General features: G+C 44.6%; 1 protein-coding gene across 1 annotated transcript in view; it reads left to right on the top strand.

The window, feature by feature from the left end:
• The window catches only part of LOC124231392 (interferon-induced GTP-binding protein Mx2-like), a 35,285-nt gene extending 22,022 nt beyond the window's left edge, over nucleotides 1–13,263 (top strand). Inside the window, exons 7-14 of the mRNA XM_046648178.1 lie at nucleotides 1,960–2,158; nucleotides 5,794–5,872; nucleotides 7,744–7,866; nucleotides 8,151–8,292; nucleotides 9,137–9,295; nucleotides 9,755–9,831; nucleotides 11,600–11,854; nucleotides 12,743–13,263. Of these exons, the coding sequence (XP_046504134.1) occupies nucleotides 1,960–2,158; nucleotides 5,794–5,872; nucleotides 7,744–7,866; nucleotides 8,151–8,292; nucleotides 9,137–9,295; nucleotides 9,755–9,831; nucleotides 11,600–11,854; nucleotides 12,743–12,973 (1,265 nt within the window). The 3' untranslated portion in view covers nucleotides 12,974–13,263. The remainder of the gene's footprint in view (nucleotides 1–1,959; nucleotides 2,159–5,793; nucleotides 5,873–7,743; nucleotides 7,867–8,150; nucleotides 8,293–9,136; nucleotides 9,296–9,754; nucleotides 9,832–11,599; nucleotides 11,855–12,742) is intronic.
• The last annotated feature ends 1,977 nt before the right edge of the window (nucleotides 13,264–15,240 follow it).

Here is a 15,240-nt window from a genome sequence, read left to right on the forward strand (position 1 = left end):
GATAGAAATAAATATTAAGGGACTGCACCTCAAACATAAGGTTTTACTGTATGCCAACTACCCTTGTGCCCTCTTAGCTGTTGAGTTCCACAGGCATCTCCGACACACTGAACCAGAGAGAAAACTCAGGCTTTGGGTCACCAGTCATTCATTGTAAGTCCAAATTCTTTCTCTTCTTGTGATCATAAGTCATTAGAGATGCCTTATTGGTGGCCAAAGTAGATAATATCATCTGTCCAGCAGATAGATATATTGGGATATTAATGTCTTTGCATAAATTTAGTAACTCTTCTTATTAATAGTCAGTTTTCTAGTCCTCTAATTATCCACAAACTCAGATAATCAACAATTCTCACTAAATATTAGCGCTTTTCCAGTCTGGCTCAGTCATCTCAGCTCCCTCTCACCCAAGGGTCTGGAATGCTCTTTGTCCATCTTCACTGGGCTGGTTCCTTCCTCTCATTCAGATCTCAGACCACCTGTTGCCTTCCCAGAGGCCCTCTTTGTCCACCCAACCTAAAACTGTACCATCCGCTCCTGCCTGCAGTCATTTGGCAGCATCTCACTTTATTTTAATTCTCTTCATAGCACTTTGATATCAGATACTTTCCTTTATTTCTTGTATATTACTAGATTAATTTATCTGACTTTTTCCCACTAGAAGATGGGGCGACATTCATGAGACCAGGGATTCTGCCATCTCATTTACTACCACCTCCTTAACACCTAAAGTGGTGTGATTAATAAGCATTTGTTAATTCAATACGTAAGTGTAATATAATCAGAAATGAATTAATTTAAAAAGAGAAAAAAATGAAAGCATCTAAAAATTGCTGACACTGCCTTTCTCTGTGGCCCAATAGTTGGGGCATTCAATGATGCTTATGAGTGGATGCCGTAGATGGAAGCATGTGGATTTTCTGACTTGAGTCCTGTTTCAAACTGAGGCACAGTAAGAAAAGGTCCTCTCTCCCCAGCTAGGGTGAATTCTAATTGCAAGCTTCAATTTGTATTATCTGACTGCCTCTTCTCCGAATAAAGTACAATGAATGACGGCTGGATCCAGGGAATGGCCTTCCTGGCTGCGGTCTCCCCTCCCATTGGAAGGTCCTCTCCTTTACCAATGGAAGGTGCAAGAGTAGATTCAGAGACTTCTTGGCTCTGTTAGTAACATGACGGTCTGTGCTCACACAAACCTTTTAGTGAGTGTAAAGATCTCTCTTAAATGACAGCTTCTGGTAACAGGGAGTTTAAAACAGAGAGAGAGAAATTCAACTGCTGAGGTGCCCGGAAGATTTCAGGAAGTGGTAGACCAGATGGTCAGACATAACAGCAAGTTAAAAATAAGGACAAAAATAGTAAAAGGTGACATTCAGGTTTCTAACATAATCAAGCAAAGAATGCAGTGGCTATTTGACACTCAAAGAACACGAGCAAAAGTAAATGCTCGGGATTCGAAGCTTTCAATCCAATGTGAGTGGGAAAGTGAGGGACAGAAGAGTGAGGGGGAAGGCAGGGAGGGGAATACCAAAGGAGGCGCCCAAGGAAAGCGGCAGGGTGGGTCTGTGATGGGAGAAGCTAGAGAGATGGCACTGGCCCTCCTGACAGTGGGGAATGAGGTGGTCTTGGGAACACGGTGATGGAGCTGCTGGAGCTGGTCAGTTCACCTGCCCTAGGTGAACGAGGGCATAACCCAGCAGGTGCCCAAGAAACATTGATCAAGTAAATTATACAAGGGAATTAATGAGTTGAGCCAGTGGGTGAGCAAATAAAAATGCAGATAAGACGGGTGACGATGGAATGAATGAATGAATGAATGGGCTGTCAGGCGCTGGGCAATTAAGGCTGAAGAAGACTTTGTTGGTCCCGGCCAAAGAGGGATCCCATAGCCCGGCAGCATTCAAATATACGTGAGGAGAGAACTGAGCTTTCCCTTGTGGTTCTTTAACCATCTCACAGGGATCCTGACCAAACCAGACCTCGTGGACAAGGGCACGGAAAAAGTTGTGGTGAATGTGGTGCAGAACCTCACCTACCATCTGAAAAAGGGTTACATGATCGTGAAGTGCAGGGGCCAGCAGGACATCACCAACAAGCTGAGCTTGGCGGAGGCCACCAAGAGAGAAATGGCGTTCTTTCAAACACACCCGTATTTCAGGTGAGATTCTTTAGGACAGCCCTGGAATTGGACTCCACGGAAGCCAGCCTCGCCTGCCAGAGTCAGCCGAGATGGTTGCCAAATTATATATAAAAATTACACAAGGTAGCACAACCTAGCCTTGTCTTTATTTGAGTGTTAAATTTATTGGTTTCCTTAGACAAATCATTTTTTCTTGGACTCTGATGGTGCTGATTAACAATGGTAATATGGCATTTCTTAGAGGATAGGGCACTGTGGTTCCCAAAAGGCTTTCACTTGCTTTCTCATTTGAGTCCCACAAAATTTTTTTTAATGCTTTTTGATGAGGAAGATTGGCCCTGAACTAACATCTGTTGCCAATCTTCCTCTTTTTTTTAAAAAAAACTTTTCTCCCAAAAGCCCCCGTGCATGGTTGTATATTCTAGTTGCAGGTCCTTCTGGTTGTGCTGTGTGGGACGCTGCCTCAGCATGGCTTGATGAGCAGTATGTAGGTCCACACCCAGGATCCGAACCAGTAAACCCCAGGCTGCCGAAACAGAGCACGCAAACTTAACCACTCGGCCATGGCGCTGGCCCTTTAGTCCCACAAAATCTTAAGAGATACGTATGGCAAGTGAGGTCCTTCCCATTTTTATAGATAAGAGTAATGAGATCAAAGAAATAGTGAGTGGAAACAGGCCGAGAAACACCAGTCCAGAAACCTATGTCAACCTATGTTAAGCTACGGTTAACCTCCAGAAACCTGTATGAACCATCATAAATGGTACACATTAAACCTGCTTAATGGAACTCTCCACCTCTTGAGAGCCTGCAAACGAACTGGTTTTATTTCCTATAAACCATCCTGTAGAGACCACAGCTTGCAGGACATTGGGATGTCTCTCATTGAATTGGGCACTTTTCACTTTCATTTTATTCAGGAGCTTGCTATCCTTGAACCACGTGGGAGCAGGGTGATAAGATGCAGAGGGCACCCCTGCTTTAAGGAGAGATACAGAGGGAAAGTCATGAATTGCTACTTGCTGCGTGCCCCTGGGAAATGGCTCAGCCTCTCTGAGCTTTTGCTTTCTCATCTGCTACTACTACTTCCCGGAACTGTGTTTAGGGTTTGATAATCTGACACACACAAGGGTTCTGGTGCACCAATAGCCAGCGCTCCATAAATACCACCCCAATTCCTTCGTTCTTCCTCTCTGCTCCCGCCCTGAATGAAAGAAGCGCATGTTTTCAATAGCATTGGGGGTCACAGGAGAGGGAAACTCTGCCTGCTGAGCAGAGAAAAGAGTCTATAATAGTCAAACCCATGGTTCTCAAGCCCGAATGAGCAGCAGAATCTCCTGGAGAATTTGTTGAAATCTAGCCAGCTGTGCGCTGTCTCAGAGTTTCTGCGGTCAGGTCGGGCGAGGAGGTGGCAAGGATTTGTGTTTCTAACAAGTTCCCAGTTGAGGCTGCTGTTGCTGGTCCAGGGACCACACATTGAAAACCACTGCCCAAGGTCTGTGGGAAAGTTAAGTCTTGGAGGAGAAAGCATGTTGAACTGCCTGTCCTTGAAGGTAGGCATTTAAATCCTCGAGTGCCCACACACTGGGACCCAGCCCTTGCGGGAGAGCCACTCAGAGCAGCATTGGAAAAACGATCCTACGGGGTCCTCCCTGAATTAGCATCAACAGCAAACACTCTGCAGTCATACTGTCCGGTGTGTAGCCCTGGGCAAGCTACTTAACCACTCCCGGCCTTTGCCTTTCTCGAAGATCGGCTGTTCAGTGATTAAATACGTTAATATTTGGAGAGCCCTTAGAATGGCGCCTGGCACTCAGTAGACACCATGGAAACATTTGTTAAATTTAATTTTATTGCAGTAAGAACACTTAACATGAGGTCTACCCTCTTAACAGAATTTTAAGTGCACAATACAGTCTTGTCAACCATGGGCATAATGTTGTTCAGTAGATTTCTAGAACTTACTCATCTTGCTTAACTGAAGCTTTATGCTCATTGGTTACCGACTCTCCATCTTCTCCTCCCCCAACACCTGGCAACCACTAGTCCATTCTCTGACTGCACGAGTTTGACTATTTTAGACAGCTCATGTCAGTGGAACCGTGCAGTATTTGTCTCTCCGTGACTGGCTTATTTCACTCAGTATAATGTCCTCAGGGTTCATCTACATTGTCACACATTGCAGAATTTCCTTCTGTTTTAGCTGAATCATATTCCATTGCACGTATCTTCCACATTTTCTTTATCCATTCTTCTGTCCCTGGACATTTAGGCTGTCCTACATCTCGGCTATTGTGAATAATGCTGCAACGAACATAGGAGCGCTAATATCTCTTTGAGATCTTGATTTCAGTTCTTTTGAATCAATATCCGGAAGTGGGATGGCTGGGTCATGTGGTAGTTCCATCTCTAATTTTTTGAGGAACCTGCATGCTGCTTTCCATCGTGGCTGCACCATCTTGCATTCCCACCAAGAGTATACGAGGGTTCCATTTTTTCCACATCCTTGCCAATGCTTGTCTTCTGTGTTTTTTTTTTGATAATGTCTACCCTAACAGATGTGAAGTGATATCTCATTGTGGTTTTGATTTGCATTTCCCTGATGGTTAGTGACAGTGAGCATCTTTTCATGTACCTGTTGGCCATTTGTAAGTCTTCTTTGAAGAAATCTCTTGAAGTCTTTAGCCCATTTTTTAATTGGGTTGTTAGGATTTTTTGCTATTGAATTTGTGGGAGTTCCTTATATATTTTGGAAATCAGCCCCTTATCAGATATATGGTTTGCAATTATTTTCTCCCATTGCGTAGGTTTCCTTTCCCTCTGTTGATTGTTTCCTTTCCTGGGCAGAAGCTTTTTAGTTCGATGTGGTCCCACTTGTCTATTTTTGCCTTTGTTGCCTGTGCTTCTGGTGTCATATCCATGAAATCATTTCCAAGACCAATATCATGAAGAGTTTCCCCTATGTTTTCTTCTAGGTGTTTTACAGTTTCAGATCTTACAATTAAGCCTTTAGTCAATTTTCAGTTGACTTTTGTGTATAGTGTAAATAAGGATCAGTTTCATTCTTTTGCACGTGGATATCCAGTTTTCCCAACACCACTTGTAGAAAAGATTATCCTTTTCCCATTGTGCATTATTGGCACCCTTGTCAAAGGCCAGTTACCTGTATATGACTGGATTTATTTCTGGGCTCGGTATTCTGTTCCATAGATCTATATATCTAGCTTTATGCTAGCACTGTACTGTTTTAATTACTGTAGCTTTGTAATGTACTTTGAAATCAGGAAGTGTGATACCTCCAGCTTCGTTCTTCTTTCTCAAAATTGATTTGGCTATTCAGGGGGAAATATTTGTTACAAGAAATAAAATATTGGTTTAGACAAGTCGCTAAAGTTCTATGAAGTTAGGTTTATTTTGTTTACCTGTAAATAAAAAGATGACTTACTTCATGAGTTTGTTGGAATGATAAAAAGAGACAATGAATGTATAGCTTAGGGATGGGCTCACTCCGTCAACAGCAACTGTCTTTCCCAGGCACTACCTGGCTTTTCTGATGGCACATGTCACCCCAGGGAACTGAGCATAAAACCCAGTCCTGGAAAAATAGCCATATGCGTCCTTCCTGAATTCCTGTGGGCTGTGTCTTATTTCAGAGCTCTCCTGGAGCAGGGGAAGGCCACGGTGCCTCGTCTGGCAGAAAGACTTACCACCGAGCTCATCTCGCACATCAACGTGAGTCAAGGGGTTGGGTGGCCAGTTATCAACATCGCAGGTGCCCAAGTCTCTCTCTGGGTCATGAGTTGGCTACGACATCCACTGAACTGCCCTAAGCAGCACATTCTGGAAACCAAACCGCTCTTGGTCAGACGCTCCCAGGAGAGTTTTGGAAAAAGGGAAACAAAATCAGGCAGTGGAAAAAGCCACACACCAAGTTAGCAAAGTTTTCTATTTTTAATAGATTGTCAATGCTTCACAGTATAAAAAAAAATCTTCCCAACCTCAAACTTGTGAGAAATAAATGTTCAGTTTTCACTAATTCTCAAAAAGGGAAACCAAAGTTCTCGTGATGTTGTTAAAGATAGGAGAACTGGTTTCGGGCTTCTTGAGAAATAGAATATTCGTAGTGTTTGCCTGAACTTCATGCGTGAGGATGAACAACACGGGAAGATGGAAGATTGGCCCTTAGAGCAGCGCTGCTCCCAGGGCCTGGATTCCAGTCCATGCTGAATTGGGTCAGACAAAAGCAATGAATTCTTTTGAGCCGTGAAACACATATTCAAAAAATATTTGGTTGGAAGGGGCCAGTGGTTCTTAAACTGTAGTGTGCACCAGACTCACCTGGAAAGTTTGTTTAAACTCAGACTGCTCAGAATTTCTGAGCGTAGTAGGTCTAGGGTGGGGCCCATGACTGTGCGCTTCTGACTTCCCAGGTGCCCCAGGGAACACACTTAGAGGAGTACTAATTCCAGAGGAATCCCCATGGACTGCAGGAGAGGGCTTTGACAGATACATCCCTGTCTCACTGAGAAGAACATCTTTTTTGCAAAATGAAGTTGCATTTTGATAACTTTTTCTGATAACACATTTCTCAAACATTTAATATTGTACATTAAAAGTTGAATCTAAAATTTGCAATAAAGTAATTTCAAAAATTTATGTCAAGATTCAATTATGATAGGGATAATTTGAAACATCAGGGAAAAATTTAATACCTTTCTACCTATAGATTAAAAAAGAAAAAGAGTCTGTGCGACCTTAGCAACTTCTTGGTATGCTAATCCATGAACTGCCTCTGAATCCCGGGGCACTCATCCTGCCTGGCTGGCTGCAAGGAACTCATTCGCCAAAGCAGCAGTTGAGGCTGCTGCTCACTCAGGTGTCTTCACGAGTTGGGGGATGCTGAGCCAGGTGCGAATTAGAACTCTGCCATTTACTTGCTCAGCGATGATATGCAAGCAATTTGCCTCTCTGAGCCTTGGGGTCCTTTCTCATGAAAAGGAGGCAGTAAAGCCAGGTGCTTTGTACTGTAGTATGGGGCTTCGCTGAGATGTGGAGATGCTTGGAATGATGCTTGGCTCAGAGACAGCCCTCCGTGGTGCCCTCTGCCTCCTTCCTTCTCCTCATCTTCATTATTATCATCGGCATCGTTGAGTGGGTGGGATCATACTCAGCCTGACATCAACACCCAAGACTTCTCCTTGACCGAAGTACCATTTATCAGTTTATAATACTCAAAAAATTATCACCAACAGAACGTTTTACTCAAGAAATCTTACATTATATTCAAGTGTACTTGTTCTCTAAATACAAAGCATTGAGCCAAACCAGACAAAAACCAAAAACTGGCCATCACCCGATTCCTCCCCACTCCGGTCACATAACGGTTCTGCACCAGATCCTTCAAGCTGGTGTGCACACCCACCGCAGGCAGAGCCCTCCTCGGACTCCTTAACAGGCCTCCATCTTATCAAGCTTCACACAATAATAGAAATTCCACCTCCTGTTGGATGCTTTCAAATGGGATTCTGCCCAGATACCTAAGAAATCCGTCAGTTAATATCATCGGGCTGCACAGTTTCATTGTTTGCTATTGTTTTGTTCAGAAATCACTTCCGTTGTTGGATAATCAAATAAGGGAGAGCCACCAGAGGGCGACAGAGGAGCTGCGCCAGTGTGGCGCCAGCATCCCCAGCAACGAAGCTGATAAAATGTTCTTTCTGATTGAGGTGAGCATTACCAGGGACTCCATGTGATACTCAGGCACAGAAGCTGGGCTGTCTGTCACCAGATCCCTGTAGATGGCTACTTCCTTCCTGGTGGCCCAGCACATCTTAAGGTGGCCCTCGAGATGGCCAGCAGAGCTGCCTTGTCCCACCTGAGAGATGATGTGGTTGGGTGGGGATCTGAGCTCCTGGCAGCCCCCAGCCCCAAACACCACACCCTGCTGCCCCAGCTCCCCGCTCCTTTTATGTGATTGTAGCACAGACTTACGACTTTATCTCATTTTCAGAAAATTAAACTGTTTAATCAAGACATTGAGAAGTTAAAAGAAGGAGAAGAAATCGTAAAGGAGAAAGAGACCCGCCTGTGTAACAAAATCAGAGAGGAGTTTAAAATCTGGATACTCGTACTTGCAGAAAATATTGAAAAAGGTAAGTCCTGGGACAGGGCTCCACCTAAAAGTGTGTCATATTTACCAAGACCAGAAGCGACTTCTGGCAATAAAAAGTGTGCAAAGAGCTGAACATGCTCACACAGAAGACTGTGGGCCCCTTGGTAATCTACAACTGCTTCCCAGCCATCAAGACCCTTCGCCCTGCAGCGTTGCCCTCCCCAACTCAACAGAAGACAATTCCACTGCCTCTCACTTGCTTCTTGCTTCTCTGTTTTGAGGCTAGACAATTCCACTTACTCCATTCCCCCTTCTCTTCATCTCTCATCCAAGACCAGAGAGGTCAATGGTTTGACAAGAACCTTCTTGCTCCGCCTGGCAGAATTCCAACTTCCATTCTGCTCCAGCCCAGAGGCCAGGCGGGTGCGTGTGCATGCGCACGCGTGTGAGTGCATGTTGTATCTTTGTTTGTTTTGGCACTTGATAAAAACAGCATTATTCACTCCCGTGGTAGGGGGCCTCCAGTGTAGTCTGGAAGTATTCCTGGGAGATCTGTAAGTGCTATAGGAATTTTTGTTTCTATTTTCATTTAACTAATCAGATTTTTTTCCTACCAATTAAAAAGACTAAACTTTTCTCTCAAGGTGATGACTCTCAATTGAAACACATTTTCACAGAATAAGATTTTTGTTTCTTGAAACTCAGCATTTCTCAAACTGGCATTATCAGACCGTGAATATTTTTTTTCATTACGATGAAACTCTGTTTAGAAACACTGCCATAGGGTGCAGCGGGTAAGCAAGACTTTAAAAGAAAATATTCCTGCCTTTAAAATATCTTTGGAATTATTAGAATTTACCGTGGTGGTTTGTTTTCTGTGGCAGTTAAAAATGTTATGTGTCAAGAAGTCTCAAAATATGAAAAGCAGTATCGTGGCAAAGAACTCTCTGGATTTGTCAGCTACAAGACGTTCGAGACCATCGTACAGCAGTACATCGAACAGCTGGTCGACCCCGCGCTCGTCATGCTCCAGAAGGTCGAAGGTGAGGAGCCCTCCCGAGTGCCTTTCTAGTCACTGTCCCTACCACCTTCCAGAGGGCTCAGTGCCTCAGAGGCAAAGATTGGAAGGGAATTAGCAAATAGCCTGCAGATCTTCTTTGCGCATTTTGAGGGGAGAATGAGAATGCCCATGAGTTTTGTCCAATTTTACGTAACCCTCCATGCAGCTATGGGAGGCATGTCAGATGCTAACCCTGGAGAAAACACCCACTTCATGAAAGGACAGGAGCTTGATAGGACCCGCTCAGGATGGGTGGTGACAGTAGGTTTCCTGTCTCCCTGGCATTACGTACCATCCCTTCCTTATCTCTTGGTCTGCAGTTCTGGGGAGCTCAGCTCTAGAATGGAGTCAGTGTATCATGATTTAATTTCTCCTCCTTGTGTCTTTAACCCATTTTATTCCTGCTTGCAATTTACTGATGTCTTGTTCTTTCTCTGGTCAGAAATTGTCCGGCAAACTTTCATCAACACAGCCAGAACACATTTTGGCGAATTTTCCAACCTTAATCAGATAGCCCAGGTAAGCACCCACAGGTTACTTGCTGGTCACCTCTACTACTGGCTGATTTATCTGGGTCTAACCTTTCAAAGAAGTTGGATAGTCACTGTCCTTTGGAAATACGTGGCCAGGGCTATAATTTCAGGTTGGCTGGGCTGGCGACTCCAGAAGCATCTGCCATTTTGCTTTGCTCGGGAGTCGGTCTGCACGCAATGGGAGAAATGGAACAATGTACAGGGGCTGGTTATCTTTTCTGCCTAGTTAGTCTTCTGCAGCATAGCGGGCCCTAGGCTTGGTGATGGTATCCTGAACATATGACCCTATCTAGTGATTGGTTGGTATTTTGAATCTTTTTCTAGCACAAAGAATGGCATTGTCTAGTATTCCTAGTCCAAAATTTCTATAAGTTTGACTTAAAAATAGTGCCATAGCTATGTGAGTTTCCACTTAGCAACTTAGAAACTCTTTCCTGGATCCCTCTCTCAGTAAAGGGAAGAGGGGCTATTCCGGCTCCCACCTTGGCTCTAGGTAAAAATCCTCTTCTGCCCAGGCTTAGGCTGACGGGTCAGACTCTCATTCCACAATGCAGGTGAGCAAGAAAAAGAATTCCTGTCATTTCACCATAATATAACTATTTCTCCTTTCTCTTTTGCCGGTTGTTGACAGCTTAATCTCACTCTGACCCCTCCAACTTTCCCAAGGGCTGTGTCTGAGTCCTGGGGTGACTCATCATGGGATGGGTGACATGCCTGGTCCTCGATCGCCAATTCTCCAGGCTGGTGGCTTCCAAGATGTACACCATCCTCCCCAAGGCTCAGCAGTTGGCCCCCTGGGTCCCCAGTGTTCCTGACAGCAGGGCTGGATCTCCTGAGCTCTTCCCCAGCCCTGACAGGGCACCGGAGCACGCTGCTGCAAGCACACACCGAAATGGGGCCAAAGAAACTCCAGGACCCACCAAGGGCCTCCATCCCTTTGCGCTGTCCTTGGATAGCTAAGAAGTCTTGGCACAGCTCCCTATATCACGCTGGGGCTCAGAGCTCTCCGGGGCCTCCAGCCCCCACCCTCCCCTCCACCATGTCACTCCTCTTGGGAAGTGCCACACAGACCATTTCTGCTCTAAGGCCCTAAACCTACGAGGGGATTTGCCATACACATTGTCATTTACCACATACCCTCCGAAAAAGAAGAAAAAGCAGCCCCCTGTGAAACTCACAGGCCCTGTCTCTCTCTCAAACCACTGTCTCTGCCTTTAGTGTGCCAAAGTCTGTTTGAAACTCAAAAGCCAGGAAGTGACTCCCTCCACCATGTCATCCCTTCCTTTCCCAGACTGCCTTTGACTGTGTGGGTGACACAGGAGTCACAGGATTTCTGGGAAACGAAAATATCAAGCTGTCATCGCGCTGTGTTCCTTGGTGCCGGAGTCGTTCTGGAATGGTTGGATTCTAGCCAACTAGAGAGACCAGAGCAATGGATGTAAAAATGCCGACTAAACCACAGCTGAGGAAGCAGAAAGATGGTGGTGTGGGAGGAAGGGGAGGTCAAGGCAGAGAGAAAGAACGGGAGAAGAGAAGGCGGGATGGGCAAGTGATGGGGTAGTGTCACAAAATAAGGTTGATGAGGACAAGAAGGAGGGGTGAAGTAGGCACCTTCTGGAAATCACCATTAAAGTCTCAGGCCTTCTTTGACCTCAAATTATCTTTAATTCTGTGTTCAACATAGTAGTATTTCCTAAGTTGACTAAACAACAGGGGGGAAAAAAGGAATGTGTTTCTCTTTCTTATCCAAACAGAGCAAGATTGAGGAGATAAGAACGAGACAAGTGGAAACAGCAGAAAATCTGATCCGACTTCAGTTCAAGATGGAGCAGCTGGTTTTCTGTCAAGACCAGATTTACGGCGTGGTTCTCAGCAAAATCCGAGCAGAGACTTTTAGCGCCAAGGGAACACCTCCACAGAATCTAAAGTTGCAATCGCCTCTTTTAAATGATCTGTCCCAGATTTCCTCCATCACTGAAATCGGGCTCCACCTGAATGCATATTTCTCGGTGAGTGTGTGGGCGCACAGGTCAGTGAGCTGGCTGAGAGGTGCTTAGCTGAGCGCAGAAGGGAGGGACCACCATGATGCACTAAGCTGTTACTGCTCGTGTATTAGCTCATTTATAATTCTACAGTAACCCTATCAAGCACTTCTAATGAACTTGCCCCAAATCAGATTTTCAATGTGGCAGAGCGTGTACTCAGAATTAATTCCTACCCCATAGCTCTTTATATTGTATGCTCTGCATGAATTGCAAAATTACTATTATCAGAACACAGCAAAACGCAAGACGCACTAACTTTACTGTTTATTAATTTAGCTTTCCTGGATGTTCAGAAGGCAGTCAGCTCTTGAAGTGCCTCAAACTCACCAGCTCCACCAAACAGGAGTGAAAATTCCTTTCCCTTGATTTTGTGACATGGTTTCCAACCCTCCGTCCATGGGCTGAAGAATTAGGGTGCATAGAAAGGAAGATAGCTTTTAAACTGCAAAGAAGCCTGACTCCTGAAGCCTTTTCTTAGTGAGAATAGAAAGTAGAGTACCCAGGGGTGGGGTCCCCTGTCAGGCAAACTGGACGTGCTGATGAAGAGAGGGAAGCATTGAAACAGGTCCCGATCTGCTCCAGAAGGGAGCGGGGCCATCATGGGGCCAGGAAGTCTCAACGGGAGGTGAAGTCGTTGGAGGGGGGACTTCCTGGAAAGGCGAGGATGCCCAGAAGGGGTTATGGGTTTGCTACCCCACCACGTGGGTTCTTAGTGCCAGAGGAAATACCTGTGTAGTAAAAATCAGGCAACCCAAATGGAACGTTCCTGTGGTTTGATCCTGATCCCCGGGGTAGGGGTGGATGGGACCACATGGACGTGGCCAACCCACTCTTCTTACCCTCCTCTTCCAGGAAACCAGCCAGCGTCTTGCCAACCAGATCCCATTCATAATCCAGTATTTTATGCTGCAAGACAATAGCGACTGTTTGCAGAAAGCCATGATGCAGTTACTGTACGACAAAGAGCACTATTCTTGGATGCTTCAAGAACAGAGCGAGACCTCCACCAAGAGAAGATTCCTGAAGCAGAAAATTTACCGGCTCGCTCAGGCACGGCAAGCTCTCTTTAAATTCTCCAGTTAAAAGGGGGTAGATACATGGAAGGGCAGCAGCACTTTTGGGATTTTTCTTATGTGTGTTCGTTCTAAGGGAAGGCGGTACAAGAAGCGGCTTCTCCTTTGGGGCCAGACTTTCCTGTTGCTATTGGGGCCCATCTTCTCCGTACTGCACTCAGCACCAGAGTTCATATCTAAAGTCCACATGCACTCAGAGCTGTCACCTCTGCTGGGAGGTCTTCCCCAACCTCCACGTAGAGGTGGCTGAGTCCTTTTTTTTTTTTTTTTTTGCTGAGGAAGATTAGCCCTGAGCTAACATCTGTGCCAATCATCCTCCACTTTATATGTGGGTCACCACCACAGAACGGCTGATGAGTGGTGTAGGTCTGCGCCCAGGATCCAAACCCACAAACCCAGGCCATGAAATTGGAGCACACCAAACTTAACCACTACGCCATGGGGCTGTGTTAATTTGTCTCCCTCCACACACCCTCCATTAGATTTTGAGACCCTGGAGGGATAAGGTCAGTATCGTATTCTTCTTTCGTATTCCCAGAATCTTGCATGGCACCTAGTGCTTGGTAACTACTTAATAAATGATATCTCATTGAACAAATGAATGATGGAGGTCGCCTGAGGCTCTGCCTTAACTCTCACTCTGGCTGTTTGGGATGGTGCCCTTCAGCTCGTCACTTTCAGATGAATTCAGTCATGCTACCTGCTTCTTGTGGTTTGTTGTGATCATGTTCCCCAACCCTCCAGGAGAAATGAGCCTCAGTGAAATCAATTTTCATTTGTTTCCCTGGTTGCCATGAGCTCCCATTGCTATGTTAAGTCTTGAAGAGAAATTTAATAAGGAAAAGCCTTCTAAAAAAATATATACAGCTTCACACCCGTGGTCATCTCTACACTGGAGGATTATGGCTAATTTTATTTTCTTCTTCATGCTAAGCTATGCCTACCTCACAGGAATTTTAGGAGGGTTAAGTGAAACCATTTCTACAATCTACCTGTCCCGAAGCAGGCATTCGAAAAGGCCAGCAATTCTTCCCCTCCATCAAAGACCTCTTTTCTCCTTTACCCTCGAGGTCCCTAGAGCAGCCCTCACTTCTAAGGTTCTTCCAGCCAGCTCTTACGTTCAGCTCTTTAATACTTCTTGAGTCAATTTTTTATAGGGTGGTGGATAACACTCCAGCTTCATTCTTTTGCATGTGGATATCCACTTTTGCCAACACCATTGGTTGAAAAGAGATTCTCTTTTCCCCGTTGGTCTTGGCCCTCTTGTCAAAAATCATTTGACCATATATGCAAGAGTTTATTTCTGGGTTCTCCTTTCCGTTCCATTGATCTATGTATCTATCTTTCTGCCAGTACCACACTATTTTGATAGCTGTAGCTTTGTAGTAAGTTTTAAAATCAGGATATGTGAGTCCTCCAGCTTCATTCTTTTTTGTTGTTGTTTTTGTTTTTGTGAGGAAGTTTTACCCTGAGCTAACATCTGTTGCCAATCTCTCTCTTTTTGCTTGAGGAAGATTGTCCCTGAGCGAACATCCGTGCCAATCTTCCTCTACTTTTTGTATGTGGGATGCTGCCACAATGTGGCTCAACCAGCAGTGTGTAGGTCCACACCCAGGATCCAAACCCTCACACCCTTGGCTGCTGAAGCAGAGTACATGAACTCAACCACTATGCCACTAGGTCAGCCCCAACTTTGTTCTGTTTCAGGATTGTTTTGATTACTTGGTGCCCTTGAGATTCCATATGAATTTTAGGGTGGGTTTTTCTAACTCTGCAAAAACTGCCACTGGAATTTTGGTAGGGATTGCATCGAATCTGTAGGTCACGTTGGGAAGTATTCGCATTTAAACAAAGTTGTCTTCCAATCCATGAATATAGGATGTATTTTCTATTTGTTTATGTCTTCTTTAATTGCTTTAAGCCATGTTTTGTAGTTTTCAGTGTAATAGTCTTTCACTTCCTTGGTTAAGTTAATTTCTAAGTACTTAATTCTTGTTGATGCTATTGTAAACGGAACTGTTTTCTTAATTTCCTTTTCAGATTGTTCATTGTTAGTTTACGGAAATGCAACTGGTTTTTATGTGTTGATTTTTTATCTTGCTACTTTGTTGAATTCCTTCATTAGTCCTAACATTTTTTTGTGTGTGGAATCTTTATGGTTTTCTACATATAAAGTCTTATCATCTGTAAAAAGAGATAATTGTACATCTTCCCTTCCAATTTGGATGCCTTTTATTTCTTTATCTTGCTTAATTGCTCAAGCTAGAACTTCTAATA

The sequence above is a fragment of the Equus quagga genome, chromosome 21, assembly GCF_021613505.1.
Source record: "Equus quagga isolate Etosha38 chromosome 21, UCLA_HA_Equagga_1.0, whole genome shotgun sequence".
NCBI lineage: Eukaryota > Metazoa > Chordata > Mammalia > Perissodactyla > Equidae > Equus > Equus quagga.